Below are 21,303 nucleotides of genomic sequence, written 5' to 3' on the forward strand. Positions count from 1 at the left end.
GTGATTTTTCTTTTGTAAATCATGTCCTTTTGTATTTGATAATATTGTTTGTGCGATTTCAAAATAATTCGAGGATGGCACCCTCAGTTGCAATCAAACTGCTCTCTAGCACACACCGAGTTCCTGTGTGGTACAGAAGCATTTACCTACCAGTGCTAATGCTTCCCTCCCACTGAAGACCAACACACGAATATCTACCCTCAGGCCTGATTCTCACCATCTCCTCTGGGTATCACAAGTAAACACTGCCAGGTTTGTCCATCACTCCTGCTGCTGCAGCTGAGTGGAGCAGTCTCCCACTTCAACATTTCTCTCCAACTTTCCGGATCTTTAAGAGCCAACTAAAGAGTCACTTTTCCAGACTGGCCTTCATTGACTGAGCAGAAACCGTTCTTGTGCACTTCGAGCATACATTAAGTGAGGAGTTAAGCTCTTTATAAAAGCACAATTATTATAACAAATATGATTAAGCTGCATGCACCCTTGACTAGGAATATTTCATTCAGAGATATGCAGACATGAGGCGGTATAACACCATGTATTTATTGATTTACTGTCAACAGTTTTAATGTATGTTTAATTCTTGCTATGTTTCCGGGTAGTTCGTATATGCTTTTGCAATGTCAGTGTTAAATATTACACAACTGTGCATTCTTGGTGTCGAGCGTTTTTTGGCGGCTCCTATTTTGAATACATGACATAAAAAGTCTTTTTCGGTAGATTACATTCATTACAACGAGGGACGTGTGGAGAGACTCACGTCCCCTATATATCATCAGGAAAGTTCTTGTTCAGCTGTAGAGGACCACCTTTATATGCGATCCCCTTGCAGCGTTATACCGAAATACGTCAATAGATGTGACTTGTTGTTTCTCTGGCTGCCGTCAAGGTGATAAAACAAGGACCGTTCGGCTCAGAGGACATGGGGTGAGTTGAACATCCATAGTAAACTGCAGAATGGTACCTCAGAGGCTAGATATAAATTAATACGTGCCTACATCCGGGCTTCATTCAGCGACACTCACGTTCCGCGATTACACGACGACATTAACGTCAGGCATCGGTTCCTATATTCTACGTTCATGTTGGGGCAGAGATGGAGAGGTGAACTTCGGCATCTCAACTCAACATGAGATAATGATCTCAAAAAAGGATATTAGTTTTAAAGTTGATAGAAATCTGTTTTACACCAAAAGCGTTGGACCCAGATCAAGTTTCGCCTGCATTGTTCAGTAAATGTACCTTTAAGATTGTAAGAGTGACTTGCTGGTACACAGGTTCTAGTGGACTTTAAGACTTGCTAATGAGCCTACGACAACCTGTCCACATCAACACAAACAACCTGACCTACATCTTTTAGCAAAAGCTCAATGCAGTAATCGACACCGAGACGCAGCAGAGGTCCGACTGACTGTCAGTTACACACATCCTTGTTGTGCAGGTAACATTCAGCTCATGGAGATAAAAAATATTTTTTTACGTGCATAATCTTCGACAATGGCAGTATTCAGAGACTACCTGACAAGAAACAAATATTGTTTTTTTGACGTGACAGGATCACCTTATCTTCACGGTTGCCATGATACCAGATAAATATTGTCACCGACATTGTGTGTGACCCCCACCCATCACCCCCTCCCCTACCTCGCCATGTTCAGGCCTTTCACACCAGCAACTAGACCACAACACGGTGTAGGTTTCGGGTATACACATTAGAAGCAAACCTCCACGAAAGGATCAAGCTACACAGACAAAGACTAGCCTGATCTGGCCATTAAAACAAGCAACTCCTACACAGTGGCAACGGTCCATTATGGCTATAACACGAAGACCGCCTCACTATATCACAGAAGTGAATATCGCCCAAGCCGTGCCAGTTTTATACAACATTATGCCGGGTATCTGATACGTATACGATTATTTGTCCAGTTAGGCGAATATTACAGAGTTCAGACAGATTAGATTCATCACCGACACCACTAAGGAAGAGATTAGGACAAAAAGGGTTGTCAGGTGTGATAATTAGCTGCTCTCATGCCATCGATATCCTAACTGCGTGAGTCAATGATCATGATGTTAGTCACATGATAGTCTGGTCCAGACACACTTAACTTTGGACGGCCGTCAATAACCGCCGTGACACAAGACTCTGCTAGACGCGTTCATAATTATTTATGAAATCTAATTAGGTTCTAAGTCAGAATATCATGTTTTCCCGTTCAGTGTATGATTTTACATCGCATAGAGAGAATGTGTGGACCTGTGTGAGTACCTGTAATTAGGAACAATGGTAGCCGCGTTTACCTGTACTCCGTAGACAGCGATTGGCTTAACGCTCTGACGCGTATAGCTGCAGGAACATTGCACGGACGAGCAGATGATTGAGACACCACCCAGACACGTCACACTACACGCACACCCGGTACCAGAGACACAACAACAGAGATTCTACCTGGGATTACTAGACATCTCCAGACATGACGACTACATCGGATGGTGGGTACTGTTCCATATATGTCTAACCTATGTCTACTGTGAGCATGGACAGAGACCTTGTCATTTAACTTATAGGTCTCACAGAAGCCTGACAGAGACAGAGACAGAGAGTGTGTGTTGGTGTGTGTGTGCATTGGTGTAACAGCGGGTAAACGTTTGTTGTACGAAGAATTCCATGAAAGAGAAATGCTTTATGGTGTAATCGAATTATTAGCAGAGCAAATCATCGATCGTCCTGCATAAATATTACATGTTGGCTTTTATCAAAGTATTGATATTGACTTTGTTGAACAAGCATAAAAATCTTATAACTTTCCTTGTATTGTAAAGGAAAGTTTTGATCAAATGTACCGCCTCTTTGGCCCGTTCCGAATCAAAATGCCAGATTTACGTCAATGTGTAGATGATGTGTACAATCCAGTCAGCACACTCCCTCACGCACTGACGGATGAATAAAGACACTCTGTCTGTATATGTTACAGTCAGATTGTGAAAAAATGACTAAAATTTCCAGTCATTTCATGAAGTGACTGAAGTATATTGACTGTTGTTACAAAAAATGACTGAGCTGTTTAGTCAGATTGTATAATACAGATGCTTCTTTCGCGACTTCTTTCCAGACTTCTTGTTTGTTTACTTGAGTGATGTTCAAGTTATGGTCCCATTAATTATCTGACATAACATGTAAGTCGTGAATTATTATATCAATAAAGCTTTTTATCAAATACTTCTTGCCTGTCATTAGTCACTTGTATTTCCACAACAAAATTTCCATCATTTCGTGAAATGGCTAGACCTCTAAACCAGTCATTTCACGAAATGACTGATTTCACATTCTTACCGTAACATATATACTGTGTGTAAATTGGGACAATCTCAACAATAGCATCCTCTAGAGAAGGGATATAATAATTCGATATGTACAGATGCTACAATATAACAGTTATAGTAATACCATTTGTACAGATATTACTGTACAAATGTTGTACAAATACCATTTGGACATATGCTACTGTACCATAGTAACAAATGATACCATGTGTATATGCATTACTATTCAATAGTTACAAAAATACCATATGTGCAAATATCACAGTACAATAGTTTTATTATTACCGTGTGTGAAACATGCCATATATGATACACATGTATCGCTGTCAGGGAGTGATAGTTCTAATAAAGCAAGACAGCCAAAATAATTTATTCTATGAAATGTAACTGAGCTAATATTCTTTAATACCCATGTGTAGGCACGGATGTCCTCTTTCTGTAAAGGTCAAACTATTATCTCTGAAACATTGAGTCTTCGTTTGATGTAGTACTTTTGAAATGCAACCGGTGTTATCTTGGAAATACCCTCGGTAGCCTAATTAGTCGTCAGTTGAAGAAGCGAAGTGATCTAAGCAAATATATTATCTAATGGTTTGATATGTTGAAATCTTCCTTTTTCGTATCTAAATTGTATTTGAAACCTTGAAATGGTTATTGTTACCGGAAATCCACAACCGCTGTGGACCCACCCTGAAATTAAAGACCCACATATTTACAACAGCTGGACTATGTTACCAGAAATCCACTACCGCTGTGAACCCACCCTGAAATTAAAGACCCACATATTTACAACAGCTGGACTATGTTACCAGAAATCCACTACCGCTGTGGAAGATGGTGTAGTGGGGAACCGATAACAGTCAAATTCCAACTGCAAGGAGGCCAATACCCTGACACTGTGGGGTACTTGCTGTAATTGTTTTAAGAAAGTTAAGGAATGCCCATATCTAAAATATTACTACAACCCATGACATGTGAGCATGGTATAACGTATTACTGACACGATGTGCCACATGATGTGCCACACTATTGAATGAGGAGCAAACAGTGAAGGAAGCAATGCTCTGTGAATTTCTGTCCCAACTGTGGGACTAAAGCCTGCGGCCAAAGGCACGGTATATAAAAGCAGTCACACCTATAGTTTCTTGTCTGATTGATGGGAGGACACACGATATTCATAGTAAACCCTTAACAGTATGTATATATTGCATCAAATGCAAGGTCAGACAGCACGTTTCCACATGTGTGTGTGTGTGTGTGTGTGTGTGTGTGTGTGTGTGTGTGTGTGTGTGTGTGTGTGTGTGTGTGTGTGTGTGTGTGTGTGTGTGTGTGTGTGTGTGTGTGTGTAGGCCACATGTCAAACATTATAGCGCAGTTTGAGAGCGGACAGTTCATAGCCAAATCACAACCAGTTTTGAACATTGTTATCGACTAGGTCTGTTTGATTCTGGTATCATGTTTCAATGCTATTTGTGTTCTAAGGGGACGTGTGTACACATCTCATAGGGGTGACTGATGACACGACCACACATATAAGCTCCCCACTAAAACACAACTTTCAGTGACCCAGTTAGTGTCTAAGTAGTCTCTCGCACTACAGTGGGATCTGTTCTCCGGGAGATTCGGTATAATCCAGTAAATCAAACACAACAACACTTCCACAAGTCAACTGACTGTTAGCAACGGGTCGCAGGTTTCAGGTCCATGTGCAGACCATGGAATATTTGTTGTCCAGGTCAGGTGATGATTGTCTTCTACCAGAATCTGGAGACTTAAATCACACGGAGACATTTTAAGTCTTTCTTGAGGTTTGTTTTTTATATTTACTAGATGTAATGATGTTATAGTATCAGCGCCACCGACATTTCCAAATGTAAAGTTATATTTTGTGAGAAGAGTTAATGGCATATGACCTGATATTTAATGGTGTGGGGACTATGGTATGGTTTATTTGTCTTGTGTACCAAGTTCTCTGTGTCTAAGAGTGAAACGGTGGTTCCAGTGTCAGGAGACTTTCTTGGTTTAATCCATAACCGGGTATTGCTCGTGCCTATGCATCTCTTACAGACTGTATGTAGCATTGCTGACTGTGGCGTAAAACAATCGTCACTCAATGCTCTGTGGGGTGAATCTGACAGGTCACGCAAGTTAGTGACCTTCCCGTCCAGATGTGAGTCACCTCACGCATATGTAAATACACATTATAGTGATCTCGGTTAATATGTCTTCGGATCACGAAGCCGCTCTGTTTTAAAGGGTAGTAAACACTTTAAAGTGTTTTAAAGGGTTCAGTAGTGTGGACCATACCTGCACCCATAAATACGCATAGACATACCAAAACAAGACAATGTCAATACTACCTCATGTGTTAATATTACGTCATGTGTCAATACTACCTCATGTGTTAATATTACGTCATGTGTCAATACTACCTCATGTGTTAATATTACGTCATGTGTCAATACTACCTCATGTGTTAATATTACGTCATGTGTCAATGTGGCAATACTACATCATGTGTTAATATTACGTCATGTGTCAATACTACCTCATGTGTTAATATTACGTCATGTGTCAATACTACCTCATGTGTTAATATTACGTCATGTGTCAATGATGGCGTGTTCTTCTTATGTTATTGACTGCATTTTGAGCAAAGGACCTGATATTATAGTGAAATATATATCTCTCAATATCAGGATTATCTATTAATAATGTATGCTTTATATAAGAAGGCGGTGTAAATATATATGAGAATACATATGTGTACATATACATGTGTGTGTGTGTGTGTGTGTGTGTGTGTATATATATATATATATATATATATATATATATATTTGCTACAGTCATTAAGAACGATGGGTGTTCTCCAATGTTCTCCACTCTCTACCATCACACTTCTATCCCAGACTGATGACGTTGATTAACGTCAGCGCCATTGTAACGTACTCATGGACGCCTTCCATGACCGCCAGAGTTTCCCAACTGATACCTGGAACAGTGCTCTGTCCCAGATTCGTCTCTTGAACCTCACATACTATATACACTCAGCTTGAAGTGCCTGACGGACGCGGAAGCAATTGCAACATGGGACGAACAGCCGGACGTCGGGGTTGGTACTGGTGCTCCAACAAACTACCTTATCTACGGAATCGATCCTAAACAGTGTGACATCTGTTCAGTGTTTCAGTCCACGGATATCAAAGACATACCGCACACGTTCATTCAAACTGACATCTGGCATCTTCAGTCTGAACGAGACATGTGGCCAGACGTCTTTGCTTCTGTACAGAATTTCTGCGAGACATGAGTTTACATGATCTTGAAGTAAATCTCCCCGAAGTTTACAACTGCTTAGAATCAGGATGTCCTGTACTCCGGTGTAGTTTACAACTACAGGTTTTGTCTTTTCTAGACGACAAAATACATTTGTATAAGATCCAATCCTGCTGAACATAGCAACTGGGTTGAAAAAAGGAATGTGCACATGTAGACAGGGAAGAGTTACTTCCGCCTGTACTCAGGTTAATGGTTTCTCAGATGGAGTGAGTGAGTGAGTTAGCTTTACGCCGCACTCAGCAATATTCCAGCTATGTGGCGGCGGTCTGTTACTCAGAAGGAACAGAACTACACCTAAATGGCGGCCACCAAGCTGAAGCCCCTGGGGCCAGGCGAGCAGTGAAGACAGATGGAGACTCAGTACTGATTTCCTCTTTGTTACTATTTCAACCTCTAATTACAGCAGCTTACAGGCTACCTAGGGATGCATAGAAACCCATACTTGCAGATGCGATATGAACTTTAGCAGGACGTGGTACCGACATGTCTAAATGTAGATTATGGTATCACTAAAGATCATGGTTTGGACGGTAGCCCTCTGCTGCATAGCATACCGTGGCTCCAGGGTCTAGTCTGGCATACCGTGGCTCCAGGGTCTAGTCTGGCATACCGTGGCTCCAGGGTCTAGTATGGCATACCGTGGCTCCAGGGTCTAGTCTGGCATACCGTGGCTCCAGGGTCTAGTCTGGCATACCGTGGCTCGAGGGTCTAGTCTGGCATACCGTGGCTCCAGGGTCTAGTCTGGCATACCGTGGCTCCAGGGATCTAGTCTGGCATACCGTGGCTCTCGAGGGTCTAGTCTGGCATACCGTGGCTCCAGGGTCTAGTCTGGCATACCGTGGCTCCAGGATCTAGTCTGGCATACCGTGGCTCCAGGGTCTAGTCTGGCATACCGTGGCTCCAGGATCTAGTCTGGCATACCGTGGCTCCAGCGTCTAGTCTGGCATGCCGTGGCTCCAGGGTCTAGTATGGCATACCGTGGCTCCAGGGTCTAGTCTGGCATACCGTGGCTCCAGGATCTAGTCTGGCATACCGTGGCTCCAGGGTCTAGTCTGGCATACCGTGGCTCCAGGGTCTAGTCTGGCATACCGTGGCTCCAGGGTCTAGTCTGGCATACCGTGGCTCCAGGATCTAGTCTGGCATACCGTGGCTCCAGGGTCTAGTCTGGCATACCGTGGCTCCAGGGTCTAGTCTGGCATACCGTGGCTCCAGGGTCTAGTCTGGCATACCGTGGCTCCAGGATCTAGTCTGGCATACCGTGGCTCCAGGGTCTAGTCTGGCATACCGTGGCTCCAGGGTCTAGTCTGGCATACCGTGGCTACAGGGTCTAGTCTGGCATACCGTGGCTCCAGGGTCTAGTCTGGCATACCGTGGCTACAGGGTCTAGTCTGGCATGCACCGTGGCTCCAGGATCTAGTCTGGCATACCGTGGCTCCAGGGTCTAGTCTGGCATACCAGGGTCTAGTGGCTACAGGGTCTAGTCTGGCATACCGTGGCTCCAGGGTCTAGTCTGGCATACCACCGTGGCTACAGGGTCTAGTCTGGCATACCGTGGCTCCAGGATCTATTCTGGCATACCGTGGCTCCAGGATCTAGTCTGGCATACCACCGTGGCTCCAGGGTCTAGTATGGCATACCGTGGCTCCAGGGTCTAGTATGGCATACCGTGGCTCCAGGGTCTAGTCTGGCATACCGTGGCTCCAGGGTCTAGTCTGGCATACCGTGGCTCCAGGGTCTAGTCTGGCATACCGTGGCTCCAGGGTCTAGTATGGCATACCGTGGCCCCTTGATCTAGTATGGCATACCGTGGCTCCAGGGTCTAGTCTGGCATACCGTGGCTCAAGGATCTAGTCTGGCATACCGTGGCTCCAGGGTCGAGTCTGGCATACCGTGGCTCCAGGATCTAGTCTGGCATACCGTGGCTCCAGGATCTAGTCTGGCATACCGTGGCCCCAGGATCTAGTCTGGCATACCGTGGCTCCAGGATCTAGTCTGGCATACCGTGGCTCCAGGATCTAGTCTGGCATACCGTGGCTCCAGTGTCTAGTCTGGCATACCGTGGCTCCGTGGCTCAAGGATCTAGTCTGGCATACCGTGGCTCCAGGGTCGAGTCTGGCATACCGTGGCTCCAGGATCTAGTCTGGCATACCGTGGCTCCAGGATCTAGTCTGGCATACCGTGGCTCCAGGATCTAGTCTGGCATACCGTGGCCCCAGGATCTAGTATGGCATACCGTGGCTCCAGGATCTAGTCTGGCATACCGTGGCTCCAGGATCTAGTCTGGCATACCGTGGCTCCAGTGTCTAGTCTGGCATACCGCGGCAGACTGTATCTAGAGTTTGTCTTAAAGTACGCTAACTCAACAGATCGATAAGAATAGTCAAAGACTATGCTCATATGCCACACACTGAAGTCAGATTCATAGATGCAATTTTGGACTGATTTTGCAAACAGAAAACGTTTCATCGACATCCTCTGCATGGAGCGAGAAGAACGGGTGATCGAGGGGTTATATGATACTGGCGATGGAGCATCACGTGCACCAATTCCATGACCCTGAGTTGATACCATGATCAAGATGTGATCATCTCATTTATATATGGATTTTGAGAGGGGCTACATTGGGAAAACTTAAAAGTGATTCTTATTTCAAGAATCTCCAAGAAAGACATCAAAAGAGAAAATGTTTAAAAAAATGGCTAATGAAAAACACCCACATTTGTCTCTGTCTGTACTAATTATCCACAATCTTGGGGATGGTTTGGATCTACCGAGGTGCAGTAAATCTTGGGGATGGCTTGGATCTACCGAGGTGCAGTAAATCTTGGGGATGGCTTGGATCTACCGAGGTGCAGTAAATCTTGGGGATGGCTTGGATCTACCGAGGTGCAGTAAATCTTGGGATGGCTTGGATCTACCGAGGTGCAGTAAATCTTGGGGATGGCTTGGATCTACCGAGGTGCAGTAAATCTTGGGGATGGCTTGGATCTACCGAGGTGCAGTAAATCTTGGGGATGGCTTGGATCTACCGAGGTGCAGTAAATCTTGGGGATGGCTTGGATCTACCGAGGTGCAGTAAATCTTGGGGATGGCTTGGATCTACCGAGGTGCAGTAAATCTTGGGGATGGCTTGGATCTACCGAGGTGCAGTAAATCTTGGGGATGGCTTGGATCTACCGAGGTGCAGTAAATTGCACAGCAACGTTCTGAGAAATGCGTCATTTGTCTACGTTCGTGTCGTCAACATCGGCAGCAGCATCACCATGAGCGTGTTCGTTAACATCGACAGCAGCCAAACATCACAGTGAGCGTGTTCGTTAACATCTGCAGCAGCCAAACATCACAGTGAGCGTGTCCGTTAACATCTGCAGCAGCCAAACATCACAGTGAGCGTGTCCGTTAACATCTGCAGCAGCCAAACATCACAGTGAGCGTGTTCGTTAACATCGGCAGCAGCCAAACATCACAGTGAGCGTGTCCGTTAACATCGGCAGCAGCCAAACATCACAGCGAGCGTCTTCGTCAACATCTGCAGCAGCCAAACATCACAGTGAGCGTGTCCGTTAACATCTGCAGCAGCCAAACATCACAGTGAGCGTGTTCGTTAACATCGGCAGCAGCCATACATCACAGTGAGCGTGTCCGTTAACATCTGCAGCAGCCAAACATCACAGCGAGCGTCTTCGTCAACATCTGCAGCAATAAAACATCACAATGAGCGTCGACGTCCGTTAACATCTGCAGCAGCCAAACATCACAGTGAGCGTGTCCGTTAACATCTGCAGCAGCCAAACATCACAGCGAGCGTCTTCGTCAACATCTGCAGCAGCCAAACATCACAATGAGCGTGTTCGTTAACATCGGCAGCAGCCAAACATCACAGTGAGCGTGTTCGTTAACATCTGCAGCAGCCAAACATCACAGTGAGCGTGTCCGTTAACATCGGCAGCAGCCATACATCACAGTGAGCGTGTTCGTTAACATCTGCAGCAGCCAAACATCACAGCGAGCGTGTCCGTTAACATCTGCAGCAGCCAAACATCACAATGAGCGTGTCCGTCAACATCTGCAGCAGCCAAACATCACAGTGAGCGTGTCCGTTAACATCTGCAGCAGCCAAACATCACAGTGAGCGTGTCCGTTAACATCGGCAGCAGCCAAACATCACAGTGAGCGTCTTCGTTAACATCGGCAGCAGCCAAACATCACAGTGAGCGTGTTCGTTAACATCGGCAGCAGCCAAACATCACAGTGAGCGTGTTCGTTAACATCTGCAGCAGCCAAACATCACAGTGAGCGTGTTCGTTAACATCTGCAGCAGCCAAACATCACAGTGAGCGTCTTCGTTAACATCTGCAGCAGCCAAACATCACAGTGAGCGTGTCCGTTAACATCTGCAGCAGCCAAACATCACAGTGAGCGTCTTCGTTAACATCTGCAGCAGCCAAACATCACAGTGAGCGTGTTCGTTAACATCGGCAGCAGCCATACATCACAGTGAGCGTGTTCGTTAACATCTGCAGCAGCCAAACATCACAGTGAGCGTGTCCGTCAACATCTGCAGCAGCCAAACATCACAGTGAGCGTGTCCGTTAACATCTGCAGCAGCCAGACATCACAGTGAGCGTGTCCGTTAACATCTGCAGCAGCCAAACATCACAGTGAGCGTGTCCGTTAACATCGGCAGCAGCATCACAATGAGCGTGTCCGTTAACATCGGCAGCAGGCAAACATCACAGCGAGCGTGTCCGTTAACATCGGCAGCAGGCAAACATCACAGCGAGCGTGTCCGTTAACATCGGCAGCAGCCATACATCACAGTGAGCGTGTCCGTTAACATCTGCAGCAGCCAAACATCACAGCGAGCGTGTCCGTTAACATCGGCAGCAGCCATACATCACAGTGAGCGTGTCCGTCAACATCTGCAGCAGCCAAACATCAGAGTGAGCGTGTCCGTTAACATCTGCAGCAGCCAAACATCACAGTGAGCGTGTCCGTTAACATCTGCAGCAGCCAAACATCACAGTGAGCGTGTTCGTTAACATCGGCAGCAGCCATACATCACAGTGAGCGTGTCCGTTAACATCGGCAGCAGCCAAACATCACAGTGAGCGTGTCCGTTAACATCTGCAGCAGCCAAACATCACAGTGAGCGTGTTCGTTAACATCTGCAGCAGCCAAACATCACAGTGAGCGTGTCCGTTAACATCGGCAGCAGCATCACAATGAGCGTGTCCGTTAACATCGGCAGCAGGCAAACATCACAGCGAGCGTGTCCGTTAACATCGGCAGCAGCCAAACATCACAGTGAGCGTGTCCGTTAACATCGGCAGCAGCATCACAATGAGCGTGTCCGTTAACATCGGCAGCAGCCAAACATCACAGTGAGCGTGTTCGTTAACATCTGCAGCAGCCAAACATCAGAGTGAGCGAGTCCGTTAACATCGGCAGCAGCATCACAGCGAGCGTGTCCGTTAACATCGGCAGCAGCCAAACATCACAGTGAGCGTCTTCGTCAACATCTGCAGCAGCCAAACATCACAGTGAGCGTGTCCGTTAACATCTGCAGCAGCCAAACATCACAGTGAGCGTGTTCGTTAACATCGGCAGCAGCCATGCATCACAGTGAGCGTGTCCGTTAACATCGGTAGCAGCCAAACATCACAGCGAGCGTCTTCGTCAACATCGGCAGCAACCAAACATCACAGAGAGCGTCTTCGTTAACATCGGCAGCAGCCAAACATCACAATGAGCGTGTTCGAAAACATCGGCAGCAGCCAAACGTCACAGCGAGCGTGTTAAATTTGAAGTTCAGCTGTGAATAAAGCTGGATGGTTATTCCACATGCCTGGATTACGGCAGCAGAATTCAGTTAATCCGCACCCACTTGCATCTGTCGGCAGAGAAAATACTGAAGATATTTGATGTGACATTTGTGCTTCAAAAGACATAAACTCAAACTAAATAACTCAGTCACTCACTAACTCACCAACTCACTCACTAACTCATGTGTCCTATATCCATTATGCAGGTTGTATGTAACCTTCAGTTTCAGTTTTTACATTATTATTCTTGTGTTGTGTGTTATGATAGAAAGTTTGAACACTCTGGTAACACTGATTATTTCTTCAAATGTCAAGTACACAGAGATCGATCAAGGGGATCAAGGGAAGCTTTTCTAAAATCTATAACAGCGAACATGGATTTATTTCTTCGTTTCCCACCTTCAACCATCGATATGAATGGAAGGACTGTTAAGAAGTTACATGGAAGTTCAGGTTGGATGAAGACAAAGAAGAGTGATGTTCGCCTTCTTCTGTGCGTTGTACAATGACACATGAAGACACGCTAGGCAATAGGGATGAGTCATTGCACATGTACTTGGAGCAAGCTCCTACCTGTCCGTCATTCACCTCCCAGAACCTACACTGATCCGGTTAGGCAACCAGATTACTGGTTGGCCTCCACATAAAACCCAAACAAATCTCCATTGTGGCTCAACAATGTAATCCGATCAAGTCACCACTGGACGTGACTGAGTAATCACCAGACACTCATTACACACATGTCGTGTTGTGCGGTAGGGGACGCGAGTGTGGTGCACGTGGACGTATACATCAGCAATGTCGTGGAGCAGTTTAGGTAATGTACTACATAGCATTGCGCAGAACTCTGCCACAATCCGTGTTTCAGGAAATGTCTTACAACAACAGGCATCTCACACAGTGGCATCACACACAGTAGCATCTCACACAGTGACATCTCACACAGTGACATCACACACACTGGCATCTCACACAGTGATCACACACACTGACATCACACACACTGACATCACACACACTGGCATCTCACACACTGGCATCACACACACTGGCATCTCACACACTGGCATCTCACACACTGGCATCTCACACAGTAGCTCCCCCGTAGTGCAGCTGATGCTGGTGGCCATGCTGGCTCCTACACATCACAGGAGCATCCCACCTGTTGCTTGTTGAACAGTTCATCAGTTATTATGCTTGTGATGCCTGTTAGCATGGTGTGTATGTATGACTCGCCATGATGTATATGTATCTGGTGTGATCTGTGTCACAGAATGATCTAGTGGGAAATTTGTAGTTGACAGTAACATGTATCATATATAAAAATGAGTAATATAATATATATAGTGTTTAAACATAAGGCCATAGGTACATGTATTTAATGTAAACAGGGAGTAGACGGAATGACACAGGCACACAGAGTACATATCATGTTTAAACATAATATGCAAGTAGTGCATGTTTTGAATGTATTCAGAGTGTAGATGGAATGGTAAGGCAGACTAAAGATATGTAGTGTTTAAACATAAAGCCTGAATGATGTTGAGTAGATAGGAAGAGGGGTGGGGGAGATAAAAGGAGGGAGGGCTAAGCGCCCTTGAGCAGCTGAGCTGGATATTGGCGCTATACAAATGTTAGCAAAATAAAAACAAGCCATAAGTGAATGTATTTAATGTAAACAGATTGTAGACATAATGGTAAGGCTCGAGTATATATATAATGTTTAAACATAAGGCCATCACCACACTCTGTATTGTATGTAATCAGAGTGTAGACAGAATGGTAAGGCACACTGAGTATATATATAATGTTTAACCATATGTAGGTAACCATATATGAGTCATTCTCAAAAGATGCAGCTTTTTTTCCCGTATCAGGATTAAAACCTCAATAAAACCGTCAAATTTATCAGTGTGTTAAAAATCTGATTTCTCCTTCACTGCCAACATCTAATCGTACTTCGGATTTTTTTATCACAAACAAAAGGACCAAATAATTGGAACCATAATTATAACATAAGAATGTTGTCTGAAATGGGAAAGGGACTAGTTATTATTTTTCTCTTAATTTACTCTTACAATTTGTCTTTTCATATAACCAGTCTTTTCTCTTGGGGATGGCTTGGATCTACCGAGGTGCAGTAAATCTTGGGGACGGCTTGGATCTACCGAGGTGCAGTAAATCTTAGGGACGATGGCTTGGATCTACCGAGGTGCAGTAAATCTTAGGGACGGCTTGGATCTACCGAGGTGCAGTAAATCTTAGGGGACGGCTTGGATCTACCGAGGTGCAGTAAATCTTAGGGACGGCTTGGATCTACCGAGGTGCAGTAAAACGGCTTGGATCTTGCAGTAAATCTTGGGGATGGCTTGGATCTACCGAGGATGCAGTAAATCTTTGGGGACGGCTTGGATCTACCGAGGTGCAGTAAATCTTAGGGATGGCTTGGATCTACCGAGGTGCAGTAAATCTTGGGGATGGCTTGGATCTACCGAGGTGCAGTAAATCTTGGGGACGGCTTGGATCTACCGAGAGCAGTAAATCTTGCAGTACCGAGGTCAGTAAATTGGGGATGGCTTGGATCTACGAGATGCAGAGGTGCAGATCTAAATCTTGGGGATGGCTTGGATCTACCGAGGTGCAGTAAATCTTGGGGATGGCTTGGATCTACCGAGGTGCAGTAAATCTTGGGGAGCGGCTTGGATCTACCGAGGTGCAGTAAATCTTGGGAGCTTGGATCTACCGAAATCTTGGGGACGGCTTGGATCTACCGAGGTGCACAGCAACGTTCTGACAAATGCGTCATTTGTCTACGTTCGTTCGTCAACATCGGCAGCAGCATCACAGTGAGTGTCTTACCGTCAACATCGGCAGCAGCATCACAGTGAGCGTGTTCGTTAACATTGGCAGCAGTCAAACATCACAGTGAGCGTGTCCGTTAACATCGGCAGCATCCAAACATCACAGTGAGCGTGTCCGTTAACATCGGCAGCATCAAACATCACAGTGAGCGTGTCCGTCAACATCGGCAGCAGCCAAACATCACAGTGAGCTTGTCCGTCAACATCGGCAGCAGTCGTTAACATCAGGCAGCAGTGTTCGTTAACATCGGCAGATCACAGTGAGCGTCTTCGTCAACATCGGCAGCAGCCAAACATCACAATGAGCGTGTTCGAAAACATCGGCAGCAGCCAAACGTCACAGTGAGCGTGTTAAATTTGAAGTTCAGCTGTGAATAAAGCTGGATGGTTATTCCACATGCCTGGATTACGGCAGCAGAATTCAGTTAATCCGCACCCACTTGCATCTGTCGGCAGAGAAAATACTGAAGATATTTGATGTGACATTTGTGCTTCAAAAGACATAAACTCAAACTAAATAACTTAGTCACTCACTGACTCACCAACTCACTCACTAACTCATGTGTCCTATATCCATTATGTAGGTTGTATGTAACCTTAAGTTTCAGTTTTTACATTATTATTCTTGTGTTGTGTGTTATGATAGAAAGTTTGAACACTGTGGTAACACTGATTATTTTAAGTACACAGAGATCGATCAAGTGGATCAAGGGAAGCTTTTCTAAAATCCATAACAGCGAACATGGATTTATTTCTTCTTTTCCCACCTTCAACGATCGATATGAATGGAAGGACTGTTAAGAAGTTACATGGAAGTTCAGGTTGGATGAAGACAAAGAAGAGTGATGTTCCGCCTTCTTCTGTGTGTTGTACAATGACACATGAAGACACGCTAGGCAATAGGGATGAGTCATTGCAGATGTACTTGGAGCAAGCTCCTACCTGTCCGTCATTCACCTCCCAGAACCTACACTGATCCGGTTAGGCAACCAGATTACTGGTTGGCCTCCACATAAAACCCAAACAAATCTCCATTGTGGCTCAACAATGTAATCCGATCAAGTCACCACTGGACGTGACTGAGTAATCACCAGACACTCATTACACACATGTCGTGTTGTGCGGTAGGGAACGCGAGTGTGGTGCACGTGGACGTATACATCAGCAATGTCGTGGAGCAGTTTAGGTAATGTACTACATAGCATTGCGCAGAACTCTGCCACAATCCGTGTTTCAGGAAATGTCTTACAACAACAGGCATCACACAGTGGCATCACACACAGTCATCTCACACAGTGGCATCACACACAGTGACATCTCACACAGTGACATCACACACACACACTGGCACTGGCATCTCACACAGTGACATCACACACACTGACATCACACACACTGGCATCTCACACACTGGCATCACACACACTGGCATCACACATACTGGCATCTCACACACTGGCATCTCACACACTGGCATCTCACACACTGGCATCTCACACACTGGCATCTCACACACTGGCATCTCACACACTGGCATCACACATACTGGCATCTCACACACTGGCATCTCACACAGTAGCTCCCCCGTAGTGCAGCTGATGCTGGTGGCCATGCTGGCTCCTACACATCACAGGAGCATCCCACCTGTTGCTTGTTGAACAGTTCATCAGTTATTATGCTTGTGATGCCTTTTAGCATGGTGTGTATGTATGATTCGCAATGATGTATATGTATCTGGTGTGATCTGTGTCACAGAATGATCTAGTGGGAAATTTGTAGTTGACAGTAACATGTGTCATATATGAAAATGAGTAATATAATATATATAGTGTTTAAACATAAGGCCATAGGTACATGTATTTAATGTAAACAGGGAGTAGACGGAATGACACAGGCACACGGAGTACATATAATGTTTAAACATAAGGCCAGTAGTGCATGTTTTGAATGTATTCAGAGTGTAGATGGAATGGTAAGGCAGACTAAAGATATGTAGTGTTTAAACATAAAGCCTGAATGATTTTGAGTAGATAGCAGGGAGGGATAAAATAGGAGGGAGGGTTAAGCGCCCTTGAGCAGCTGAGCTGGATATTGGCGCTATACAAATGTTAGCATAATGAAAAAGGCCATAAGTGAATGTATTTAATGTAAACAGAGTGAAGACGGAATGGTAAGGCACACTGAGTATATATATAATGTTTAAACATATGTAGTAACCATATACATATCAATACTATAGATATTTTATTGAAGTCAATCATGCTCCCACTTTTTTGCCAGACCTCCTTTATTGAGGCCAGGAGAGATCTGATACAGATGTATACATATATGAATGTCAACTTGAAATTGTGAAATCAGCTGCACTGTTTGACCTGTTAAACCAGAACATGGTCACAGGTTTGTCGTAATGATCTCGTGTTGGGCATCAATTAACCATGCGAGTCACATGCATTAGCCGGAACATTCCAACATAAGGCTGCCATGTAGAGATCCCTCAATAACTGGTGTCTGAGTTACATATATAGGACACGGGTAAGCTGAAGTGAAAATATCGACATATGGATTGTGTAATAAATGGTTATCTAAACGCTCCCGAACAAGTCGATATGATCACAGAGCATACATCCTGAACCCTTTCTCTCAGCTAAAATAAACATTATCACACAGCTAGTTAAATTTCATATATACCCAATCTACATTATTAGCAACATATTGACAATAAATCTTCCTTTTTTACAATTAATTTTTACTTCCCTGGGTGTTATATTTGAGGGTCTTAGTTAACAACCCTGTCACTTAATAGAACCTGCATTTCTGGACTAACCAGGGCACTTGGAGTCAAAAGCATGGAGACCATTTAGCACGATTACAGCTTTACATGTAGGTAAAGGGAGCTTAGGCAACACAATGGCCTTGACATTACCCGCTGACGTAACGCGGGATTACGTGCGCCCCTAATTACAGGTACTATGATCTTTGTTGTACGTCTCAACATGTCAGATGTTATGAACACTTCATGAAGATACATCGAATACCATTTAATGTATTTGGAAGAATTACTGACTGAAGTACAGATGAGGTAATTAATGTATCGATTAAAAAGATTATCAAAACAATATTTCCCCAGACTCTATAGTAAAGTCTTTACCAAAAAACATAAACTCAACGAAATAATTGATGTTTCTTTACGTAGGTAGTAACCACCAATTTAAGGTTAAAGCAGATACCATAATGAAAGCGGCCTCTGGACACGCCCTGTGGGATCAGACCCAGGTCATGTCTCTTGGTCAGTGAACACCAGTCTCGTTTTGGTGGGTTGCGCCTAACAGTGGTAAACATCCGAGGAGCGCATTAATTTGGACTTGCCTCCCGCTTTAAACTGACATTAAGCCGTGATTTTATTGAAAACTCTAAAAAGGGGGGCTAAACCCACCCCATTCACTTAACCCTAACTGAAGCTGTCGCAGAACAAAACAATGTGATATACTTTCCGAAGCACACGCAGAACAAACTCCAAAATAGCAGCAACTATCACAAAATAACACAAGCTCTCACTCTCTCCAAGACACCAACATGAGTTAGTTTGAAACCGTCCTGCTCTCATTCAATCTATCCATCAATCAATCCATCCATCCAGTTTATTTACTTATTTTTAATATTATATTTCTTGATAGGGGTCACAAAATAACACAGCTGTCACTTTCTTCCAGATACCATTTTGGATCAGCTTGACTCTACTGAAAAAGGGACGAAGAAAGATGCACTGACTCAAGACACGAACGCCATCGTCGCCTTTGTGCCTCGCAAACAGCAGAAGGCGCCGATAGGAACTCCAGTCGAACACGCACGTTTTGTCACAAAACGGCAAACCAGAAAAAGTCTGATGGGAAAGAAAAATCGAGTTTTCCCCACAAATGGGGACGCCCAACCGGCAGAGGTGGACGTTGAGATAGAGAAGTTTGCCGCTAGTGGCATTGATCTTGAGAACCTCGATGATGAGTTTAAACAGTTGGAGGTCATGGACAGCATCCGGGCACTTCCTTGTAATATGATGACCAAGGTCATGCTGAGGTATCCCTTGTTTCTGTGTTCTGTTCATTTTCTGATGATTAGTTTGGTTTATTTCTTAGATTATACACATCCATCCGTTTATTTAATTGTCGTTTACTTAATAATACATTCCATATCTTACTTTGATGGGGCTCTGAAGTGCGTTGTGTTCGGGACGACAATGCGAATTGTGACAATCAACATATCATAAGGCTCCCATTAGGTCACGGTGACCTAAAGTTAAAGGTGTACCGAAATTATCATGTAAGACATTTTCATCCAAATACTTTTACAATTGATTCTCTGTAGTAACTAGAACGTGCGTCCTCGCCTATTGAGGATATTGGAACGCAGGTGTATACAGATAGTCATTTGTGCACTGAGTGCAACATCTGTGTAGGCCTGTAACGTGAGACATGCTGCCGCGTCAGATTGATGCATTGTAACCTGAGGATATCATCATAACTGTCCTTGTGATGGCGGGCTTGCACACGTACAGGGGCCGCTGGTGGTTATTGTGATTACCTTACCTAGCCTCCCACGATTCAGGACTTGAGACAGTTCCCAAGTAAGGGAAATATCCGGGCACCTTCTCGTGATATTCTGAAGGTGCTTCAAGCAAGTGTTACTCGGGTTCTCCTACGTCCTCGCTGTTACCTGCAGGCAATGTCGACGAGAATCTTGGAAGCATAATTGCGCCTGGATGCGAATTATCTCATTTGAAAGTCAAAACTGCAGAGCACGAAATAGGATTCATTGATATGTAAATGTGTAAACGTGTATCGCAGTTTGCACTACTTACTGTTGAGGACATACATGTAGCAGATTGCCCACGAGGTTGCAAGTCCGGGGCAGTTGGTGGTGCATTTTCTCTGGCTTTACATACCCACCAAGAATAGACATGTTCTGAGAAGCTTCCACGTTTTGTACAGCGGAGAACTTATCTTAGGACCAAGATGCGCCTGGGGAAAGGCAACCAGAAGTTGTCTCAGGATGAGCTGAGGAAGTTATTCATTAGGGATTATGTCAAGAGTGGCAGGATGAAATGGGCTCGCCACAGGTATACTGTTTTCGGTACTCGGTGCATGATAGTTAAAGTTTGGTGCATTGAGATGTGGCAACGGGGTGTCGCTTTTCTAATTCAAACACATCTGATAAGTAAGCTGATAGCACTGATGAAATTAGTCCTGCCAGTCAAGTCGACCGGGGGACCTACAGCCACCACAGTTGGTATTATTTGTTTGGTATTAATGCGGTATTAGCTTCATGATATTTGTGTTTAATAGAACCGTGAAATTGATTTACGACCACTGTTAATCAGGATTCTAATAACATGGTGGATGTCGGAAAGAATACACAATTGTGTGGAAGCATTACATTGACAAAGTTGTCGTTATAAGAAGAATAAAGGGATGGGGCTGGCTTCGACAGATATGAAACATCGGTCGTCGACATCGGTTTTGATCCTGACACGACTATCTGAAATGAAGCACCATTCTTCGTGGTGACTAGACACCTGTTACATCTATGACTCATGAGCAGGTATACACATAATCAGGCCGATGGATAATTGCAGGCACTTATACAATGGTAATCTCAATACGTTTTCAGAGAGAAGCTTTTCGCTGGTCCAGTCCGGGGCTTATCGGCGTGGGAGTCATGGAAGTACCAGGTGTCCAGGGTAGGTAACAAGGGCGTGTTACATAGTGCTTGCTTCTTGCCCATATAGGTCAGTTAGTGTAAATCCATTTCATGAGTTGGTTTAGACGTCGGTTTGAACATTTCCATACGAAGAAGAGTAAGTATCTTTGTACTGTTGTTTATATACTTGATTAAGAAGTGGTTCCTTTTCATTTTATTTGGGTGGAATATCTTGGTTACATTTAGAGAAAAAACAA

At 44.6% G+C, this 21,303-nt stretch overlaps 1 protein-coding gene across 2 annotated transcripts in view; it reads left to right on the forward strand.

Annotated features, from left to right (window-relative positions):
* The first annotated feature begins 2,351 nt into the window (after nt 1-2,351).
* Nucleotides 2,352-21,303, forward strand: part of LOC124290722 (transmembrane channel-like protein 7) — a 70,279-nt gene continuing 51,327 nt past the window's right edge. Inside the window, exons 1-3 of one of the 2 annotated variants that reach the window (XM_046727527.1) lie at nt 2,352-2,496; nt 19,066-19,426; nt 21,017-21,086. In XM_046727527.1, the coding sequence (XP_046583483.1) occupies nt 2,478-2,496; nt 19,066-19,426; nt 21,017-21,086 (450 nt within the window). In that variant the 5' untranslated portion in view covers nt 2,352-2,477. Of the gene's footprint in view, nt 2,497-19,065; nt 19,427-19,850; nt 20,466-21,016; nt 21,087-21,303 lie in introns of those variants that run through there. The other variant, XM_046727528.1, reaches the window with a different exon arrangement.

Source organism: Haliotis rubra, unplaced genomic scaffold (assembly GCF_003918875.1).
Source record: "Haliotis rubra isolate DU_JTF1 unplaced genomic scaffold, ASM391887v1 Scf472, whole genome shotgun sequence".
Lineage (NCBI taxonomy): Eukaryota > Metazoa > Mollusca > Gastropoda > Lepetellida > Haliotidae > Haliotis > Haliotis rubra.